General features: G+C 66.6%; 1 protein-coding gene across 6 annotated transcripts in view; it reads left to right on the top strand.

Annotated features, from left to right (window-relative positions):
- SLC12A7 (solute carrier family 12 member 7) overlaps window positions 1–20,492 on the top strand; it is a 60,374-nt gene that overhangs the window by 18,790 nt on the left and 21,092 nt on the right. For 2 of the 6 annotated variants that reach the window (XM_043488727.1, XM_043488726.1), the window contains exons 1-5: window positions 3,143–3,426; window positions 3,710–3,828; window positions 18,512–18,606; window positions 18,842–18,964; window positions 19,428–19,574. In XM_043488727.1, coding sequence (XP_043344662.1) covers window positions 3,158–3,426; window positions 3,710–3,828; window positions 18,512–18,606; window positions 18,842–18,964; window positions 19,428–19,574 — 753 coding nt within the window. In that variant the 5' untranslated portion in view covers window positions 3,143–3,157. Of the gene's footprint in view, window positions 1–3,142; window positions 3,427–3,709; window positions 3,829–5,392; window positions 5,602–18,511; window positions 18,607–18,841; window positions 18,965–19,427; window positions 19,575–20,492 lie in introns of those variants that run through there. The other 4 variants (XM_043488728.1, XM_043488730.1, XM_043488731.1 and 1 more) reach the window with 4 other exon arrangements.

Below are 20,492 nucleotides of genomic sequence, written 5' to 3'. Positions count from 1 at the left end.
TTGCTGGGTGGTGACAGAGCCCAGTTTGCAGACCCACCCGTCGGGGAGCCCCGTGCCCCACCGTCGCCCGCCCGGGGCCCGCCCTCGGTGCTGGGCACCCGCCCTTCTGCCGGGAGGTCCTTCCAGGGTCCGCACAGGCCTGGGTTGGCTGCCCAGCCCGCGGCTGCCGTGGGCTCTGCACCCACTCTCCTGCCCCAGCTGTGTCTTTGAGGCGCAGAAGTGGTCACTGTCCCCATGACCACCTAGTGTCTGGTGAGCGTCCCAGGTCACGACGGAGTCCCTAGCCTCCACTCCTGCGCGGCCTTCCCAGGAGGCTCCGTGGTAAAGAACCTGCTGGGCAGCGCAGGAGACACAGCAGACGTGGGTGAGATCCCCGAGTTGGGAAGACCCTGGAGGCGGGCATGGCAGCCCACTCCAGTATTCTGGCCTGGAGAATCCTGTGGACAGAGGAGCCTGGCGGGCTGCAAATCCATGGGGTCGCACAGAGTCAGACACGATTCAGTACGCCTGCGTTTTGCGGCCCTGAGCTCAGGCTGCAGGCCTGGGGCCTCCCTGATGGTGAGCCCCGGAGCCGCCCCACGGGGTGTCCTGGGAGCCTGCCGAGTGGCTGGGCTTCCCGCAGCCCTGGGGGAGCCCACAGCACTCTGAGGGGTGAGAGGGGAGCTTGGTCACCGCGTCAACAGAAAGGTCCCCAGGGGACCCCAGTGCGGCGCATGGAACCCGACGGCCTTTGGGAGGACTGCAGGGTTGGGGACCACCCGCATGGGGCCAGGCCGGGGTGGGGGACGGAGCAGCAGAGGGGAGCCGCTGGGCCTGAAGGGAGGTCAGGGGCTCCGCAGTTTGAAGCTGACACTCCTGGTGCCAGCCCACCCGGGAACCCCCCGGGAAGTCCAACGGGGGCAGCCGTGCCCTGCCCTCGCCCTGAGCCATCCAGGGCCTGGGCTGGGGCTGGGTGGGAGTGCAGGGGGCTGGGGGCTGCCCCGGAGTCGGCAGAGGTGGGCAGGGTGGGTGTGAGACTGGGCTGCAAGCCCAGGGCCCTGAGCGTCACCTCTGCTCTCGGCAGCCTGGCCGCTGGGCGCTTGGCCAAGGGTGAGATGAGACGGGAGCACATGGACGGGGTGGACGGGAGACGGCGTCACACACACGCGTGGCCGAGGGCTCCCAGGGTCCCTGTGGGGCTGACGGCCCTCAGGGGGTCGGGGTCAGGGCGATGAGGGCCCTGGGCTTCCAGGCCCCTCTGTGGCCCCGGGACAGGGTTGGGCGGGGCCCGCAGTGACTGCAGGACTGGCCTCTGCACCCCCGGGTCCGCTGCTTGAAAAGCACCATGTTGTCAGAGGTGCGTCCCTCAGCGTCGTGGTGAGACTTGGAGCATCCTGTGGATCAGGGGAGGACTTCTTCGAGCTTGCCTGGGACGTCTTAGCTCCGTGTGCGGTCTGAGGTCCAGACGAGCGTCTGTGCTTTCCCAGGGAGGGTCTCACAGGCCAGATCTGGTTTCACAAAAGTGCCGGGGCCAGCCTGCTGGACCCGGTGTCACGCACGACCCCGCCCTCCCGGGGCCCTCCCCCCAGCGGGCAGGGCTGGGCGCCCCCTCTGAGAGCATTCTGAGCAGCTGGGCCCCTCTCTCCCTGTCCCCCCGCAGATCTGGGCCCTGACCCTCTTCCCGATAAACCCACTGGAACAACCCCCAGAAACAGCCAGCCTTGTCGGGGTTTCAGCTCAGTTCAGCCCCCTGGGTGGGGCCGTGGCCTGCCTGGTCCCACTCTCTCTCTCCTGGCGGGGCGACCCCCGTCTCAGGGTCTGTCACGCCCAGAGCGGCCTTCCTCAGCTCTGGCTGGCGGCTGAGCTTGTCTAGTCATCCGAACGTCCTGCAGGCCGAAGGCCAAGAATCTGGCTGGGCCCAGCCAGGTCCAGTGTTTCTCTTCGCCACCCCCGTCCCTTCTCTGCAGGTTTTGGAAAGCTCTTTGCAAAGTCCTCAGATTACAGGGCCAACTTTCTCAGGGTGGGGACGCCGCTTTCTCATCAGGGGCTCTGGGTCCTCCTGGTGGAACTCGGGCAGGAACCGGAAACCTGAGGCCCTGTTCCCCCTACCCCGCCCGTGTCCCACCCTGGCCAGGGCCAGTGAGGACTGTTCCCAGAGCTGACAGTGAACGTTTGTTCAAGATTCGTTGAAAAGAGGCTACTGTGGAGCTAGAGGGCAGGATGGTCTGGGACTTTAAAGGAAGTGGGAAGCCCTCGGCTGTTCTAACTCGGAAGTGCTGGGGGTGAAGTCACAATACGGGCGAGGAGGGTAATGCCCGCCGGCGTGAGGGCCCCCCAGCCTTGGGTGGTGGGGAGTGAGACGCGCCGCCGGCTCCGTGGGGTCTCCTGGACCGTCTGTCTGCCCTGCGACTGGCTCCCAGCCCTCCAGCGCTCAGGCCCTGGGCTTGCTAACCCGCGTGTTGTTTTAATGTCGTTTCCTTTCCTCCGCCCCGCCAGGTCTCGGGGGTCTGCTGGTCTTTAGCACCACCCGACAGGGACTTTGCAGGGAGGTGCCGCCCACTGCTGTGTGCGCCCTGCTCCTGGAGGCCGAGGGGACACCCAGGCACCAGGATGAGCCGGCCACTCAGCCAGCAGGCAGAGGATGTCCTCAGCTGGGACAGGCGGGGCCGGGTCTCCCCGGGGGGCACCGAGGCCGTGGAGACAGCGTCCAAGATACCGCGGGCCCCTTGGAAATGAGGCACTTCTCTTGTCTGTTCTGTTGTTTCACTTGACATCTAGCTGACTTACAAAGTTGTGTTGGTTTCAGGTGTCCAACAAAGTGATTCAGTTACACACACACATTCTTTCTCAGATTTTTTCCATTATAGTGTATTACAAGACGCTGAGCAGAGGTCCCTGCACTATATAAGTAGGTCCTTGACGTTTGTTTCTTTTACATATAGTGAAAAAAGGAAATTTATTTACCGAGAGCTATAAAACGATCTTAGTTTGAGAAAACCCCAAACCGACAGGAAAGTGCAAGGACCCACGTGTGCCCCCGCGCCGTCCTCGCCCGCCGCACCACCCCCCCCCCCCAGCCCTTTCACCTGGAAGGAAAGAGGGCTGGGTTCTGTTTGCTCTTTAGGTGGCAACGGTGTGATTCAGGAGCCAGGCATTGTTCCACGGGACCCAGAGCCAGATGGGGCCCGGGCTGGCGGCCTGGCTTCAAACTGCAGGGCTCCTGAGTGGGCGGGACTTGGGTCCCCAAGGGGGAGCCCCCGGGTGGGGGCCTGGACTTGGGGTCACAGCGTGGGGTGGGGGGCTGGATGCAGGGTCACCCACAGAGGCTTCTGCAGACTCAGCGCCGACTGCCACCCCGAGTTACTGCCGCCTGTGGGCGCGGGTTGGGGGAGGTTTTATTGGCAGGGCCCCGAGGGCAGGCGGGCCGCCAGCCTCCTCACAGCCCAGGTGGGTCTCAGCTCGTGGTGGCCCTGGGAGCTTGCCAGGAGGTCTACCCCTCGTGTTGCAGATGAGGACACTGAGGCCAGAGGTCTCTGGCAGGGGCTGGGGTCAGCCCTTGGGTTTGCCGCTCTCTCCGGGCTGGCTTATGTCTGTGGCGGGGGGGCTGTCCCAGGCCCAGGGCAGGGGCGACCCCTCTCTGAGCCACGGTGGGCGGGGTCCTCATAGGTGACAGGAGAGGGTCTGTGCCCCCCACCCCTCAGCCCCACAACTGTGGTGTCATTTTCCCCAGGGAACTGGCCCTTCCCAGAGAATGTCTGGGGACCCTCCCCAACCTGCAGGAGGGTGGACAGTCACCCAGCACCATCCACAGCCCAGAGCTTGAGCGAGCCTCGGCCTGCCTTTTTCATGGTGAGTCCTCTCCTCCTCGATCGCTAAATACTTCGAAGGCCACCTCGAGGAGTTACGGCCTTTGTGTTTGGGGGCCTCATTGTAACTGAATGTTTGCCTAGTTTCAGGGGCAGACTGGCTGACAGTATTGTCCCAGTAGGGACTCTGTTCCTAGGGAACAGAGAGGAATGAGGAAGTGCATTTGGAAGCCAGTTGACACTGAAAAAGGCCGACCTTTGCTGTCTGACACGCCGGCCCCTTCCACAGGCCTGCAGAGCCCCCTCCACACAGGCAGGTCAGCTGCACCCCCTCCTCAGAAGGCTGGTGCCGGGTAGGGGTGGGAGCCTTCCCCGTGGGCCCAGCAAGCCGGGGCTGGGCTGGGAGTCTAGACCGCCTCACTGCTTCTTTTGTCTTCCATGGGGATCGGCTTTTCTGGGCCTGGCTCTCTGCGGTTTGGTTGTTGACAAGAACCCAAGGCAGGGAATGCACAGCCAGATCCCTGAACAGAGATCAAGATAAAGCCTCCTGCCTACAGCCTGTAGCAACCCCAGGCCTCAGTAAACAGTCCGCCTGCAGTGCAGGAGACCAGGTTCAACCCCTGGGTCAGAAGGCCCCCTGGACGAGGACACAGCAACCCACTCCGATATTCTTGCCGGGAGAATCCCATAAGGTCCATAGCAAAGTCAGACAAGACAGATCAACTAACACTTTCACTTTCCTGCCCGAGGCCAGGAGAAACGCCAGGCCTTTTCAAACAGGATTTGGGCCTGCTTGACCCATTACAGTGCCCTGACCTCGCTGCCCACACCACCTACGTTTCACCTCATTTTTGTAAAAACGTTTTTGGGGTGACCCACTGCACCCAGCTGCTGAAACTCTTTGAACTCATTTCTCTTCGATGGACTTTTGGCCGTTGCCAGATTTCCTGTGTCTTTAAGAGACTCCAGGGTGCTTGGAGGCCACCTGGCAGGTGACACCCGGGGTCTGGAGGCCCACCTGTGCCTTCCATGCTGCAGCTTCCCTTTCCCAGGGGCCTCCCCAGACCAGACCACAAGGTGGGGCAGGGCGGGCTCCCTGAGGCGGCAGGGATGGGCCTGGGGTCCCCGGTGGGCGGGGGTCCGGTGGCAGAGCGCCTGGCGATCTGCGTCCGGCTTGTGTCCCCCCTCTGCTCGCTGGGGAAGCGCTTCCCTAAACCGAGCTCTGGGTGAGTCAGGCAGGGGGGAGGGGAGACGCGAGGGGTGGGCAGTCGCCCTCTCGGGTGAGGGGACAGTGAGGCCGGAAGGGGTCCAGCTGCGGGCAGCGGGCTGGCAGTGAGGGCGCTAAGTGGGCAGAGGCCTGCGCTGGACATTGGCAAAGCGGGCAGCGCCGGAACCGAAAGTCAGCCGCTGGGGCGGGGCCGGCCGGGGGTCCGGAGGCCGCGGCGGCCCCCAGCGCGCGGGCCGGGGACGGGGTTCTCAGCGGAGGGCGCCCGGCGCTGTCCGGGCGCACAAACTTCGCCCGGGCCGGCGGGCCGGCAGGTGCGGTCACGTGGGGCGGGCGGGCCGGGGGCGGGCCGCGCGGACCCCGCCCCTGCGCCCTGGTCCGGCCGCGTCGGCGGGAGCGGGCGGAGCCGCGCCCGAGCGCGCGGAGCCGAGCGGGGAGTGCAGAGTGGCCGGAGCTCCGGGCTCGCCATGCCCACCAACTTCACCGTGGTGCCCGTGGAGGCGCGGGCGGACGGCGGCCAGGAGGAGGCGGCGGAGCCGAGCGAGGCGCCAGGCCCGCCCGAGGGCGGCGAGCCCGACTGCCCGAGCCTGGGTGAGCACGGCCGCACCTGCCCGCGGGACAAAGGCGGAGGCCCGGCTGCGCGGGGCAGCGGGCCGGTGGGGGAGGCCGGGGCCGGAGGGGAGGGCGTCTTGGGAGGAGGGGGCGGCCGCGGGGCGGAGAGGCGGACGGCGCGCCCAGAAGGGCTGTGGGGCTGCTCTCCGCCCCCTCCCGGGCCTCGCCGGTGCCTCTTACTCCTCGCTAGTTCCCACCACTTTGCCTGCCCCTGCGGTTGCCCTCTCGTCGCCCCGTCTCCTGCCTGCCGCGGCCCCCTCCCGGAGCTTCGTGGTGGGGGCGCAGGGCGAAGGCTTCAGGGGCGGTGGGCTCATGTCCCTCCCCCCCGCCGCCCCGGGACCCAGGAAGCACCTTTCCCCAACTCGGGGTGGGGTCGTGGGGGAGGTGCGAGACGCCCTGGGTAGCTATGGAGACGGAGGAGGGCCTCTCCGAGAGCGTCCCCAGGCCCCCCGGGTGACCTGCTGTGACCTCCACCCCCGGAGAGGCCGAGAGGGGCGGAGTGCCTGCCTGCTTCCTTCCCGGCCGCCTCTGCTCCACTGCGCTCCGCTTGCTCTGGGGCAAAGGGCCGCCAGGCAGATAAGCTGCCGGGAGGACCAGCCCACTGCCCTGTGGGGTCCTGGGCTGGAAGGACAGCAGGTCCCTGCCGGGCGGGGAAAGGCCTCCTCCACCCGCCACAGAGCTTGCTCAGACCGGGTCCTCCTGCCCCTGTGCTTCTGGAACCCAGAGGTTTCTGGCACTTTCACTTCCTCTTGGCGGAGGTGGGGGGGGCGGGGATCCCCGGATCCCGGCCTGCTTCTCCATCACCTGGCTCCAGGCCGCAACTTCCCTAGGGCTGGTGGGTGGGTCACCTGAGGGCGCTGCTTCATGTCCAGGCTCAGGGCCCTGTTGAAGTTGGGGTCCCTGCAGCATTGGGGAGCAGGTGACCAGGCAGGAAAGACAGTGATGCCAAGGCAGGCGACAGGTCCTTCAGAGCTGCCTCCAGGACGAGAGACCGGGCCCTCCCTGGGGCTGTGCGCCATCCCGGTCCGCAGGGTCCTGGCCCTTCTTTGGGGTCCGCCTGCTTTCCTCTGCCCAGAGCTGTGGGACTGGGCAGGGCTCCAGCCAGCTGCCTGTGGAAAGCAGATGGGACTTGCAGGTAGAGTCCCCGAGCCCAGCCTTCCCCACTGCGGCTCCAGCTAGTGGGCCGGCGGCCTCCCTGGCCCCCAGGAGCCATCGGGTCCTCAGGGGACCCTTACCGCCCCCCAGGGAGGCAACCCTCCCTCCTCCCCACCCCCCCACCAGCTGGCCCCTTCTCGGGCGGGCCTCAGTGGCTGTCTGCAGAGCTGGATGTGGCTGCAGGGGGGCCGCGAGCCCCCCGCCCGCCCTCCGTCTGAGGCTCCTGCTTTCTCTGCCCCAAGCCCACTTCAGCCCCTGTCTTGGGCTTGTCTAGAATCCCATTTGCTTGTGTGTTCAGAGGCAGGGGCCCCGGCAAACGCCACGTGTGGGCATCTCGTGTGCCTGTCGACAAGCCCTCCGGGCTCTGAGTTGACCCTGGCACTTGAATGAGCTGGCACGGAACTGAACCTGGGACTTCGGTGTCCTTCGCTCGCGTTGCCTCAGAGAAATGGCAGTGGAGGTCTTGGTTCCCTGGGCAGAGCCCCCGAGAGGTCACAGGAAGGCGTGTTGCCTTTCGGAGTCTGCCTGAAGCTGACCACAGCGGTGCCCAGAGAGGCCCTGTGATAGCCAAGGCATTGTCACTGTGATGGGGCGGCTGGGAAGCAGCGCTCGTCCTGCTTGTTGAGGGGCCCTTCCGTGGAGCCCCTCTGCAGACCCGTGTGCGGGGTCCTTGCCCCCCGGCCCAGCTCAGGGCCATGCCTACTCACAGGGTCACTGAAGCTCCCTCCCGACTCTGTGGCTGGCCCTTGAACCCCCTGGGAGGCACCTGGCTTTCCGGGTGGGCCTCCTGATGCTGCTGGTGAGACAAGCTCAGGGAGGCCCTCCCGAGCTGGAGTAGGCTGGAAATAGGCGTGCAACCCCAGGGTGAGGGCCGGGGGCGGGCTGCCCCCAGGAGGGGGACGGGCGGGGCTCACTGCCGCAGCCTTCTTGGCTGACTCGGAATCTGCCTGGCCTGAGCCCGCAGGCCTGGCGCGCAAGCCCGTGACACACAGAGGCCGCCCAGCTGCCTGCGCTCCCCTGCGCTCCGGGCCAGGCCCGCGTGGGGCCCTGTGGTCAGCGTGCAAAGCCAGGGCCCGCTTCCTGGCCGTGCGAGGCCCAGGCCTCCATCGGGGTGCGGTGGCCGACACCCGAGTCTTGACCTTGCACTGCCACTGCTGTTCTGACCTTGGCTTGAATCGGGTTGGCAGGCCTGGGCTTTAGAGCTGGGGGGAGGCCTGCGGGCAGTGGGGGGGTGTCCAGTGTTGGGAAGGTGTTGTGTGCGCCCCCAGGGTGGTCGCCGGACCCCGCCAGCCCCTGCACAGGGGGTCCCGCCCGGCTCCCCCCAGACCGTCCGCTTCCCCGGCTCTGCTCTCACTTCCCCTTCCTCGCTGGCGCTTCCTCTTTGGATGCCTTTCCTGTGATTTCCTGCTCTGCGGCTCAGGCCCTGAGGGTCACCTGGGGGCTTCCTTGACCTCTGCGGAGCCGGCCCCGGAAGCCCTGGGGGCATCATCTTGGGTCCCGCTGGGACTGCAGGGTTCTGGGCTCTGTGCTGCCCGTTGCCCAGTGTGGCCGTGGTTCTCGAGGGGCTGCCCTGGGCCAGCCAGAGCGCGGAGTGGGGGCGCTGGGCGACGGACGTGAGTACGGCCGCAGGGGCCTGGGGCGAGCCTGTGGGGTCTGTCCCGCGGGTCAGGCGTCGGCGTTGCCCCGTCATGGGGCTCCAGGAAGGAAGGGCTGCGGACGCTGAGCAGGAAGGGCTGACCCCGGCCCGTGTCCGGCACCCCCGCCGTGGGAATCTCTGTGGGCGGTCTGGGCTGACTCGGGAGAGTCGTGAAGCTGGACAGAGGGGGCGGGAGGGCCGGATTCCATCTTTAAAGGCGCAGGACGGCCCAGGCCTGGATGCTCACAGAGCGGGCAGCCTGTGGCCTGGCTTCCCCATGCCCGTTGAGGCTCTGGGGCCACCTCCAGGCCACGGGTCCTTTTCTTGGCAGCTGGGAGAAGCGTTCCAAGTTTCCCTGCTGAGCCCCGCAGACCTGCGTGTGTGCGTGTTTGCAGGCGTGTGTGAGCCTCGGCGTGGAGGTCCCCGGGGCCAGGTCACGTGTGCTGGGGTGTCTGTGTCCGGTCAGACAGCTGGAGGTGCTGCCTCCTGGGGGTGGCCGTCCCCCGTGGGCCATGCTGGCCCCGCTGAGACGCCTGTGCCCGGATCTGAATGTGTTCTCTGCTCACGTGCCCTCGAGTCCTGTGAGGAGCCTTAGACCCCACCCTGGGGTCTTTCCTCTGGAATGCCCCCGAACCCCCGATCTCGATGCTGTGCTGGGTGGATGTCGGAGCTGTGGACACTAGTGGTGCTGGCCGCCTGAGTCTGGGTGTGAGAGATACTCCCGCGGGTCTGTCTCTGACAGCAGCCCCCCTGGGGGCTGGGCGGGCCCGGGGCCGCTAGGCATTAGTTTTCAGCAGCTGCAGTTTGTTCCGTGAAGGTTGTGGAGTATCCACCCTGGTCAGTCTTGGTCCAGGGACGTCAGTGAGTGAGCAGGGCGTCTCTGCGCCGTCTTGGGGGACGGTGGCTGTAGGAACCAGCTTGTGATTTAGGGTGCAAGGGGGGACTGGAGCTTCATGAGCCGCTGGGTGTCAGGGTGGCGTCTCAAGGGGACGCTTCTGCGCCGGCAGGGAGCCGCGGCCCTCGGCCCCGCCCGCACAACGAGCAGGGCTGCCCGGCCCCTTGACGGTCCCGCCCGGCGCCTCCTAGCTGCAGGCCCCCTGCCTTGGGAGCGGCTCTGTCCAGGGGAAGCCAGCACCCACCTGCCTCCCTTGAAGGTGGGCTGTGGCCTCCAACCGGGAGTGGCTGGCCCTGCAGACAGGCCTCTGTGTGTGTGGCTTCCTCCGGTGATGGGGGCGCATGTATCTGTGCTGGGCCTGGCGCCTGAGCAGACCAGAGGGATGCGGGCTGTCCGACACCTATACAGACCAGCAGTCTGCCCTCCAGAAATTCAGCTCCCTGGGATGCAGCCCCTGGGTGGGGGCGGGGGATCCTGGCCTAAGACCAGCACCTCAGGGCAGTGACTCAGGGCCTGAAGCCACGGGACACTGAGCTGACCCAGGGGGATTCCACGGAGAGGCGGCTGGATACAGCGGGCGGCACGTCCTGTCGGGGTCGATGCTGTGTGTGTCTGTGTCTGTGTCTGGGTGTGTCCATGTATGTTTGTCTGTGTCTGTGTGTGTGCATGTGCGTGTGTCTCTGTGTGTCTGTGCGTGTGCGTGTGTCTCTGTGTGTTTGTGTGTGTGTGCGTGTCTGTGTGTCCCTGTGTGTCTGTGCATGTGTCTGTGCGTGTGTCTCTGTGTGTCTGTGCATGTCTATGTGTGTCTCTGCGTGTCTCTGTGGTTGTGTGTGTGTGCATGTCTGCGTGTCTGTGTGTGTGTCTGTGTGTCTCTGTGTGTGTCTGTGTGTGTCTCTGCGTGTCTCTGTGTGTGTCTGTGTGTGTCTCTGCGTGTCTCTGTGTGTTTGTGTGTGTGTGCATGTCTGTGTGTCTGTGTGTGTCTCTTTGTGTCTGTGTCTCTGCGTGTCTGTATATCTTGTGTGTCTCTGCGTGTCTGTGCATGTCTGTGTGCGTGTCTCTGTGTGTGTCTCTGTGTATCTGTGTGTCTGTGTGTCTCTGCGTGTCTATGTGGGTCTGTACGTGTCTGTGTGCGTGTCTCTGTGTGTCTGTCTGTGTGTCTGTGTGTCTCTGCGTGTCTGTGTGGGTCTGGGGCGCTGGCTGGAGCACTGCCGGGTGTGTGGGTCCCTGGCAGTCCTGGGCAGAGAGGCGCTGTGTGCTCCACGGGCTCCCCCAGGGAATCAGGGCCCAGAGGCCAGCGGGGCGTGTGCGTGGAGGGGCCGCTGTGCCCAGTGAGCCAGGCCTGCTCACTGCCCCTGCCCCGCAGCGGGCTGGGCTGAAGGAATGCACTGCTGCCCCAGCACGGGAGGCCTGGTTGGCGGTGCCCCGAGTCTTGTTGGAGAGCGGGGTCCCCTTCTCACCCTGGGATTCAAGGGGACCAGCAGCCACGGGGATTATCAGGGTATTCGAGTAATTGACTCTAAAGGTCCACTGCTTTGGGCTTCCCAGGTGGCACTAGTGGTAAAGGAAAGATAGAAAAGAAAGTGAAGTTGCTGTGTTGTGTCCGACTCTTTGGGACCCCATGGACTGTAGCCCGCCAGGCTCCTCTGTCCACAGGATTCTCCAGGCAAGAACACTGGAGTTGGTTGCCATGCCTCCTCCAGGGGATCTTCCCGACGCGGGGACTGAACCCAGGTCTCCCACGTTGGAGGCAGATTCTTTACTCTCTGAGCCACCAGGGAGTTTCCGTGGTAAAGGACCAGCCTGCAGTGCAGGAAACACAGGAGACGCAGGTGCAGGTTCCATCCCGGGGGAAGGTCCCCTGGAGGAGGAAGTGGCAGCCCACTCCAGTGTTCCTGCCTGGAGAATCCCGTGGATGGCGGGGCCTGGCAGGCTAGGGTCCACAGGGTTGCAAGGAGTCGGATATGAGCGACTTAGCACACCACTTCTCCTGTGTGGAGGCGGGCGGTGGGCTGGTAAGCTCTGCCTGGTGGAGGGGGGGTGGGGGAGTCTCGCTGGGCTGGCGGGGGCTGGGCTGCTCGTGGCCTCGTCAGGGCTGCAGTCCCCAGGGTCTTGATCTGCTGCAGTTCAGGGCATCTCAGGTTGTGCAGCGGCAGCCGGGGTGGCCAGAGGTGTCTGTCAGGCTGGACACCGTGGGTGAGGGGCTGCCCTCCGCTTCCTGCCCCCAGAGAACCTGTCTGTGGGGATGGGGCTCTGCCCAGTGGCCGCAGTCTTGAGCCGACCCCAGCAGGTCCTGGTGCCTGGCCGGGTGACCTCTGGGTCGGCCTGCACTGCTGCGCAGGGGGATGGCGGCCTCGGGCGGGGGTACCTTCCCAGGGCCTGTGGTCGGGCTCGGGGTGGGGATCGGAGCCACAGGCTGTGGGTGGACGTGTGTCACTGGCCAGCCACCCGGGACCTCCATCCCCGGCCGCACACGCGTGAGGCCGCAGGGCAGGGGCTGCTGTCCGGCGGTGAGTGTGGACTGTCGTCTCTGCAGCCCCTGCCTTTGGGCTGAAGAGGGAAGAGCCTCCCGCCACCCTGGGGCCCGTGAGAGTGAGGCCAGGCCAGGTCTGGGGCCTGGCGGGAGTGGACAGCGCCCCGGCATGGCAGCTGGGCCTGGGGCCTTGCGGTCTGCGGCTGGCGGCCGCCGTGGGCTGCCTGCTCGGGGGCCTAGGGCAGTGCTGCCTGCAGAGAGAGCAGGGCATGAAGGGTTAACACCTTTCTTTTATGAGAAGCGGGCGCTCCCCCGAGAGCCAGGCCTGGTCTGTGCAGATAAGCTGCGCTGCGGTGGGACCAGCCCAGGAATGAGACGCCCTGGCTGCCCCATCCATGGCCGCTCCCCCGTCCACGGCGGCCCGCGCTGTGCTGGGCCCGGAGCCCGCTGCCACGAGCCCCAGTGAGTGCCCCGTCCAGGTGCCCTTGTGGCTGGGGGGGCGGGGGTCTGCAGATTGCCCCCGGCCAGTGGGCGGGAGCCATTGGTGCGGGGTCTTGCCTGGGGCCTTGGGCATCTGCACGGGGCCAGCTACCCGCGCCTCTGCTCGGGCCCAGAGGCAAGGCCCTGGTGTGTCTGCTGGGGCCCCGGCCTGAGTTTGTTTCCTGTTTTGGGGGTGCTTTCTTTTTGAGAACAGAGTTGGGGGGAGGTGGAAGTTCTGTTTCTGAGCCTCACGCGGCCAGGGTGGGACCTGTGACCCTGCGCCAGTTTCCAGGCTCAGGTTGTCCTTGGGCCGCATGCTGAGCAGGGAGCCGGACGGGCCTGTGGGCCTGCGCTTGCCCCTCGCAGCCAGAACCGCCCCCTTCTGCCCAGTCTGTAGCTGCTCTGCAGCCAAGCCTGTCTGGGGTCTGCACGTGGTCGGTGTACGGCTGTCCCCCAGGGTACCGTCTCTCAGGTGTCCACTGGAGCGGGCTGTCCCCCGGGGGGTCAGGAGGCCCCTCAGAGACCCCGCACCTTGCTGAGGCTTCTCACTCTGCCTGCTTTCCTGCCCTGGAGCCGGCCTGTCCCAGAGGTGACCCTTGGATCAGGCCCGGTTCTCGGGAGGCTCGTGGGCCGGGTCGGTCCCTGGGGAGGGATCGTGTGGAGCCAGCATCAGAGGAGAGGAGCACGAGGTGGTTCTTGGGTTTCCTCCTCTCTCTGAGCGGGGGTCTTGACCACAGCCAGATGGAGCCTGAGCCAGTAACGGGAGCCATCCCAGGAGGCCACGGGGCGCCCGCCTCCCGCCCTGGCTGGGCCGGCCCTGCACCCCACCTAGGCTGGGATCACAGTCACGGGTCCCTGAGAGAGGAGCAGCCAGAGCGGCCGCAGCAGTGATGTGACCGAAGTGGGGGCGGGGAGCCAGGTTCCCTGAGTCCACCGGCGGCCCTCACCGCCCGGCGCGGGGTCATGTCCAGACGGGAAGAAAGTCCCTGGAACATGCTCTGTTCTGGAGGAGCCAGCTCAGCGCCGAGGGCTGTGTGTTAACCGTGCTTCTGTGTGCACCCGGGTGTCTGGCTGCTCCTCTGTGTTGGCGCCTCTTGGTAGCCAAGACGCCCGGAGCCGCCCCGTCTCGGCAGGGGGTGTCTTTGGCCCGGCTGTTGGGGTGGCTGTGGCTTCGGTCCTGGTTGAAGGGCAGCCGTGTCCCCCCCAGCCCTGGAGCCTTCCTGAGTCCTTCTCTCTGAGCACCCCCAGTCCTTGGGGTTTTGCAGGAGGACCTTTGTCCCTGGGCTCTGTGGGAGAGCGTGGGAGGCAGCGGTGGTGGGTTGGGGCGGTGAGCGGGACACCCGGGCCAGTGGGCCTTTCCCCGTGGCCCTGCCACCCGCCGCCACTTTCGGCTCGTTCCCGGTTGCGCCAGGGTGCTGGTGGCGGGATGCCCCCTGGAGTGAGTGCCCTTTCATGAGGGCCTTTCGGAGGTGCCGTGAGCAGGCCCTGCCCGCCTTTTCACGCTGAGCTCGCCCGCCCGCCAGGCGCTGGCTCTGGGCGGCCAGCCAGATGCCAGGCACACGCGTGTGGAGGGCGCTCCCGGTTGGGGGCGGGGTGCCGGCCCGCCTCCCGCCCTGCACTGTGGTCCGGGGTGGGACGACACTGCCTATAGCTCTGGCAAGGGGGCTGTGTTGGTGGCAAGGTCGGCTCAGGGTGGGCCAGAAGGGCTGGTTGCACAGGACGGAGACTAAATTTGCCAACTCGGGAGTCACCCGGCCCGGCCCCTGGCACATGGCATCTCGGCGTCTGCTCCTCCCTGAGATGGCCCGGGGGCCTCGCAGGCCGAGAGTGAGGGTCAGGGAGACCCGCAGAGGCTCTGGTGCTCAGGGCTTGTCCACCCCTGTGGAGGCTCTGGGGCCCGGGGCTCGTCCGCCCCTGGAGGCCCTGGGGGGCTCATCCACCCCACGGAGGCTCTGGGGCTCGTCCACCCCGTGGAGGCTCTGGGAGCCGGGGCTGGTCCACCTGTGGAGTCTCTGGGGGACCCGGGGCTTGTCCCCCCAGTGGAGGCTCTGGGGGTCTGGGGCTCGTCCACCTGCCGCCCCCCTCGCGGCTCCCAGCTGTGGGCTGGAGCATCTGTCTCCCGCCGGAGCCCCATGTGGGAAGGCCAGCTGGCCCCCCGGGAGCGGATGCTGGGGGAGATGCCTGTGCCGGAGGCGGTGTTGACTGAGGGGCCATGGGCGACTCTGTCCTCGCTGCAGAACAAGTTACTGTTTCAGCCCCAGACTTGCTGTGACAGCGTGGAAGCCCCCGGGCTCGAGCGGTCCAGTTGCTCTGGCCTGACCGCAGGGTGCTGCTTCTGGGCCCGTGCCCCTCGGGCCGTGCGCTGGTGGCCAGGCCCTGGATGTCAGATCCAGCGTTGATCCTGGCCGCAGAGCATGGAGGGCAGGGGGCGCTCGTTAACTCTGGCTGTCGTGGGACCTGAAACTCCTGGTCCCAGCCCCGGGTGACTTGGAGGAGAGCCCGCCGCAGGGGCCGTGGCCGCAGCCGCATGGGGAGCCCAGGGAGTGGCCGGTCAGGCTCATCATGAGGTCCGCAGGTGGGACTGCTGTGCTGGAGGTGCCCTGCGCCCCCCGGGAGGACTGGGTGACCCCGCCGCCCGCACCCCCTTGCAGGCCGCCCACGCCCAGCGGCGGGAAGGGGTCGTGGCCCAGCTGACCCTCGGGAGTGCCTCTGGCCCTGAGCCTGGGGGCCTTTCCCGAGACACGTGCTGAGCCCCAGACACAGGCCCAGCGGAGGGGGAGGAGCTGCTGCCCTGGGGCCTTGGCGGTCAGGGCTCTGACTGAGGCTTTGCCCCCGCCTGGTCCCGGCCACCCCCACGCCCTGCAGAAGGCCCTGTTGTGTTCATGAAAGGGACGCCCAGTCTTCTCCGGAGAGCAGGAGCCGGAGCTCCGTGTGGACTTCCCGCCCCGAGTCTGGAGCCCTGTGTCCACACGTCCCTGGTCCCCACTCAGGTTTACGGACTCAGGGTCCAGTTTGCATCTCATGGAGCCATCGTAGGGCATCAAAACTGGTGTGGGGAACCGGATGCAGGGCAGGTGAAAAGGGCGGAGGCCGCGGGATGGGTCAGCGTGTGGGGTGAGCCCCAGCAGTGGCACGTTGGGGGCTTCTGAGGGGGCCCCACCTGCGAACCGAGGCGGGCTGTGTGGGTGAGTGGGGAACGAACCGACAGATGCAGGGGCCGGCTCTGCTGGGAGCGGTGGGGGTCCGCCCCACGGCCTCCAGGCCGTTCCATAATTAGACGTCTGACGCCAGCCTGGCCTGCCCGTTAGAGCAGGTCACCCAGTGGGGCTGCCTCTCCTGAGTGCCTGGCCTGGGGACGGCAGGGTGGGGCTTGCCCTCCCAGCCAGCCTAGCCCCGGACACCTGATCTGCATTGGGGGTGCCCTTGTCACATGTCCTGACAGCCGCTGGGCCCTCGGGGACACCGGGGGACCTGCCCCAGCAGGATGGATGGGGTGAGGTCCCCGGGATTCCCTCTGCTTGGGCTGGTCCTGGGTCCCCGTCATCACGAACAAGCAGAGTGAGCCCCAGGAGGACCCCGGCCCTTCAGAGCCCCCATGTGAACAGAGGGCTCAGGCCCTGGGGGTCTTCGTGCCAGGGACTCCTTTGTGCAGATGGGAGTTGTAACCTGCTGCTTGCTTGAGATAAAAGCTGCCGCTGTGTATTCTGCAGAGGTGAGAGTGGTTAAGGGCGACAGGTGTTTTCTGTTTTGTGGAAACACAGGTGAGCCCCTCAGGTGGAAACATTGGATTTTTCCTTTAATTATGACCCCGATCTCTGCGTGGGTGTTTTGTGTTTTTTATTTTGGCCGTGCTGGGTCTTTGCTGCTGCCCAGGCCTTCTGTTGCGGCGGTTCCTCTTGCTGCAGACCACAGGCTCCAGGGGCGCGCGCTTCGCTGCTCTGGGGCACCTGGTGTCTTCCCAGCCCAGGGCTGAAACCCGTGTCTCCTGCTTGGCAAGCGGCTCCTCACCCCTGGGCCACCAGGGGAGCCCAGGAAGCACTTGCTCTTTGATCTTCATTTAGGGGTCTCGGCTGGAACGGGTTGGGGGTTGGGGAGGAGAAGGCTGCCGCCCACCTGCTTGCGCTTGTCCCTGCGTGAGCCAGCGTCTCCGTGGTGCTGGCCCGAGCCCTGGGGAGTCTCCAGGAGGGGAGGGAGGCAAGTCCTGGTGGTCCCCATGGGAACCGAGCTTGCGGTGTGCGGGGCGGGGGTGCGGCCTCCAGGCCGGGGGTTTACGGAGACGCTCGGGGTGTGTGCTGCTGTGTCTGGTGCGTTTTGTGTGTGTCCCGCGTCCCCTGCTCGTTGCATGTGATGTCAACACCGTGGTGAAGCAGCAAGGTGGGAAGGCGGAGGCCCCCCTCCACCTGCAGCGAGCGGCCCGTCCTGGCCTGGGGGAGGGGCGTTTGCCGTGTCAACTCCCAGTCTCCAGGGTCTTCCTGTGTGCGGGACGAGCTACCACATCTGCCCAACCCGGGTCCGTGCACCCTGGTGGTGGCCTGTCCGCGCCCCGGCCCCTTCTGTTCCCCTCCGGCCTCTGGTCTCAGAGCTCTCTCAGTTGCAGGGATGGGCGGGCTGTCCCAGCTCCCGATTGAGGTCGCCGTTTGCTTTCCTGGGGGTTAGACCCACTGCAGGTGCCCGGCCACCCCTTGCCTGAGGGCGTTCAGGCCACCCCTCCAGAGCCCCACCTGCATAGGCTGTGCTTCCAGGTGGGGCTGGGGTGGGCGCCCCAGGGCTTCTGTGACAGCGGAGCCTAGGCCCTGCCTGCACCAGCCGCCCCTCCCGGATGAGAAATACAAGACCCAGGCGGGGGCCGTGACTTTGTGCAAGGTCAGGCAGGGGGAGCCCGACACCCCTCTGGGGGCGGCTGGAGTGGCTGGGCCGGCTCTCGGGGCTGGGCCGGCCTGCGTGTCCTCCAGCGTCCAGCCTGCAGACAGTTCTCTGCAGCTTCATTTACGCCAGAGACCCAGTTGGAAACGCGGGGCTCTCCTTACCAGAAAAAGGATTGTTATTACCGGAAAAGCCCAGTCGTGGGGACCGGGAAAGGGTGCTGAGTGACCGGCGGGAAGCGGGAAGGAGACAGGGAGGGGCTGGCGCTGCCCGAGACATCCGCGGAGCAGGGAGGGGCCGTTCAGGCGAGTTCTTGCCTGGTCGAGGGCAGCTGTGTTTCTTAAAGGGCTTCCCAGGTGGCGCGCGTGGCAGAGCGCCCGCGTGCCCGTGCAGGAGTCGTAAGAGAAAGAGGTCCCACCCCGGGTCGGGAAGACCCCCTGAGGGAGGAAATGGGGTCTGTAGGGCTGTGTTGTGGCCTTTGCTTTCACCTGACGTCAGAACCTCGGTTTGAGAGAACACGCGAGTGAGCGCAGGATCGCATTTCCCTGCCCGGCATCTTCTCCCTCCCCCCTTCCAGAAGCTTCTGGAGCTTACTGGAGCCGGCCTGTGTCTCCCCCGTGGCCTCTCTCCCGAGCGGGCCCCGCCCTGCGGGTGGTCCCCGCTTGGCTTTCAGCTCTGCTTGTTGGGGCTCACGGCAGGCGCATCCTCTCCTGGTTGTCATAGCCCGTGACCCTCACGTTCACCTGACCTTGGTTTGCTGGGTGGTCAGCTCATGGGGGCACCACCCCTGCCTCCAGCTCTCACCCGTGCTCCCAGCATCTGTCTGCTGCTGGTTACCCCCCGCAAGCACTGACCCCAGCTCTGGGCCCCACGGGCCTGTGCCCCCCACGGTGGTCCCCGGGGCTGGGCAGTGCAGGCCCATCCAGCAGCGCCAGGGCTCTGCCCGCTGGGTGCTTCCACGGGCTGGGCCCTGGGCAGCTTCCGGGGAGGGGCTGGAGGCCTTGGTGGAGGGGCGTGGAGCTGAGTGGGGCCTCTGGATTTTGGGGGCTGGGCAGTGAGGGGCAACCCCTGGTCCCGGCAGACGCTCACGGCCATGCTTGCGGGAGCCGCTGGTCATGAGATGTTTGTCCTGCGGGACCTGCGATGCTGGGGCTGAACCCCAAGTTCCTGAACCCAGTGCGGCCCTGGGCCTCATCTCTGCCCCGCGCCCTCGCCCGAGCAGATCACTGAGGGCATGAGGGCAAGGTCGAGAGAGGCCAGTTCCCTCGTCGCCCCCTGTGACTCCCGCCACATCTGACCGCACCCGGTCTGACCGACCCCCTCCGCATCTGGCCAAGCCCCACCCCGTCTGACCAAGCCCCTCCCCGTCTGAGCACACCCCTCCCCACAGGAGACGGACACCCCAGGGAGAGCAGCCCATTCATCAGCCATGGGGAGGCGGACACAGAGAGCGTCTACGAAGGGAAGAACATGGCGCTCTTTGAGGTGAACCTCACTCCCCCCCTAAGCGGGAGGTGGCGCGAGGAGCCGTCATCCGCACAAGAGAAAAGGCCCACCCCCGGCCTCACAGTGAACCGAGGGTCCCGGCTGAGGCCTCAGGGCTCCCTGCCCACTTTGGGGGAGCGGGGACACTCCCAGATGCTTGATCTGGTCAGTTGGACTGTGCATCGGGGTGGGGGAGGCGGCATGTAACTGACTCCACATCTTGGCCCCAAAACAGGAGGAGATGGACAGTAACCCGATGGTTTCCTCGCTGCTCAACAAGCTGGCCAACTACACCAACCTGAGCCAGGGCGTGGTAGAGCATGAGGAGGCAGAGGACAGCCGGCGGCGGCAGGCCAAGGTGTCCCCCGACCCGCAACCGCTCCCCTGGACCCCCTGCTGCCTGCCCCCCGGGACCCCCCCCTGCTCACCCTCCAGGCCAAGGTGCCCCCCACCCCGGGTCCCAGATCCCGAGTGGGCCACCTGGCGCTGGGGTCATGCCGGCTGTCCGCAGGACGGGCTGGCTTCCTGGGCCATGGTCTGTGCAGGGGCCTGGGCCATTTCCGTCACACACCCTCCCGCAGTTACCGTGCAGTGGGGCAACCCCTCTACCAGGCCGCGTCTGGGCCCCGTGTGGGCGGGACCCTTGGGAAGGGGTGACTCGCTGGCACATCCACCCCGTGGTCAGGAAACGGCGGTGTCTGTCCGGCCCGGTGTTTCTGTGCCCATCGTGGTTTAGGGACTGGTGGCCTCTCTGCGGTCCCGGGGACCCGGGGTGTGGATGCAGCGCTGGCCCGGTCCTGACGGCGCCCGCTCTCTTGCAGAGCCCTGGTATGGGCACCTTCATCGGCGTCTACCTGCCCTGCCTGCAGAACATTCTGGGCGTGATCCTCTTTCTGCGCCTCACGTGGATCGTGGGAGCAGCCGGCGTGCTGGAGTCCTTCCTCATCGTGTCCATGTGCTGCACCTGTGTGAGTGGAGGGGGGCATCGGGGCCCCCCTGTCAGAACCCCACCCTTGCCCGTGAGTGGGGGGCCTGACCGTTGGGACCCCCACCCTTGCCCGTGGGCAGGTCAGCCCTTGGCTGCTGACGGGCCGGCGGGGATGGGGCCTGGTGGAGCCTCCACAGGAGTGGGGTGAGTGAGTGTTCCTGGGCGGTCACCACTCCCAGTTGTCTGTCCGTCCTGCACTTCCCGCAGCCCCCCTGCCCACTGTGAGCATCTGGGTGTTTCCTGGGGCTCCCACTGGAAGGAGGGGACGCCCACTGGTGACGTGTTCAGACCCAGGCGCACCAGGCCCCCCGCAGGTGGCCCCCAGCACCGGCCCTGCCCCTCCCTCTGTTCCTGTGGCGAGAAGGGGCCGTTCAGCTGCCCTGACCGCAAACGCCACCGGCCCGAGAGGACCCAGCGGGCAGATGACCAGGGTCCCCCGGCCGCCCCGCGGGCCTCCCCCAGGTCCCGGCCGCCCCGCGGGCCTCCTGTGGGGTCACGCTGGGGTCTTCTGCACGTGCTGCCTTCACTGCGCACTGGGGAGCATCTTTGGAAGCATCTCCCCCAAAACTGATGAAAGCGGGAAACAGCAGGGCCTTGTTGAGCTGGAAGTGCGCCCGGCAGGACCCGGCCAGCTGGTTGCTGAGGCCTCACGCCTCCCCGGGACTGCTCCGTCTGCTTCTCAGGTTGTGACGTGAAGGCCCTGCAGCCCGCAGGTGTGGCCACTTCCCTGCGCAGGTGGTGGGGCTGGAGGTGGCCCACCCTGGAGAGGCTGTGGTGGTCCTTCACCACAGATGGGGTCCTGGGTGCTTCACGGGAGGTGTGCCTCCATGGCATTCCCCTGCATCCCCCAAGGAAACGGGCATCTCGCTGGGGCCTCTTGCCTCCCACGGGAAGTAGG

Source organism: Cervus canadensis, chromosome 16 (assembly GCF_019320065.1).
Source record: "Cervus canadensis isolate Bull #8, Minnesota chromosome 16, ASM1932006v1, whole genome shotgun sequence".
NCBI classification, from domain to species: Eukaryota; Metazoa; Chordata; class Mammalia; order Artiodactyla; family Cervidae; genus Cervus; species Cervus canadensis.
This window is presented reverse-complemented; position numbering and strand designations above follow the sequence as displayed.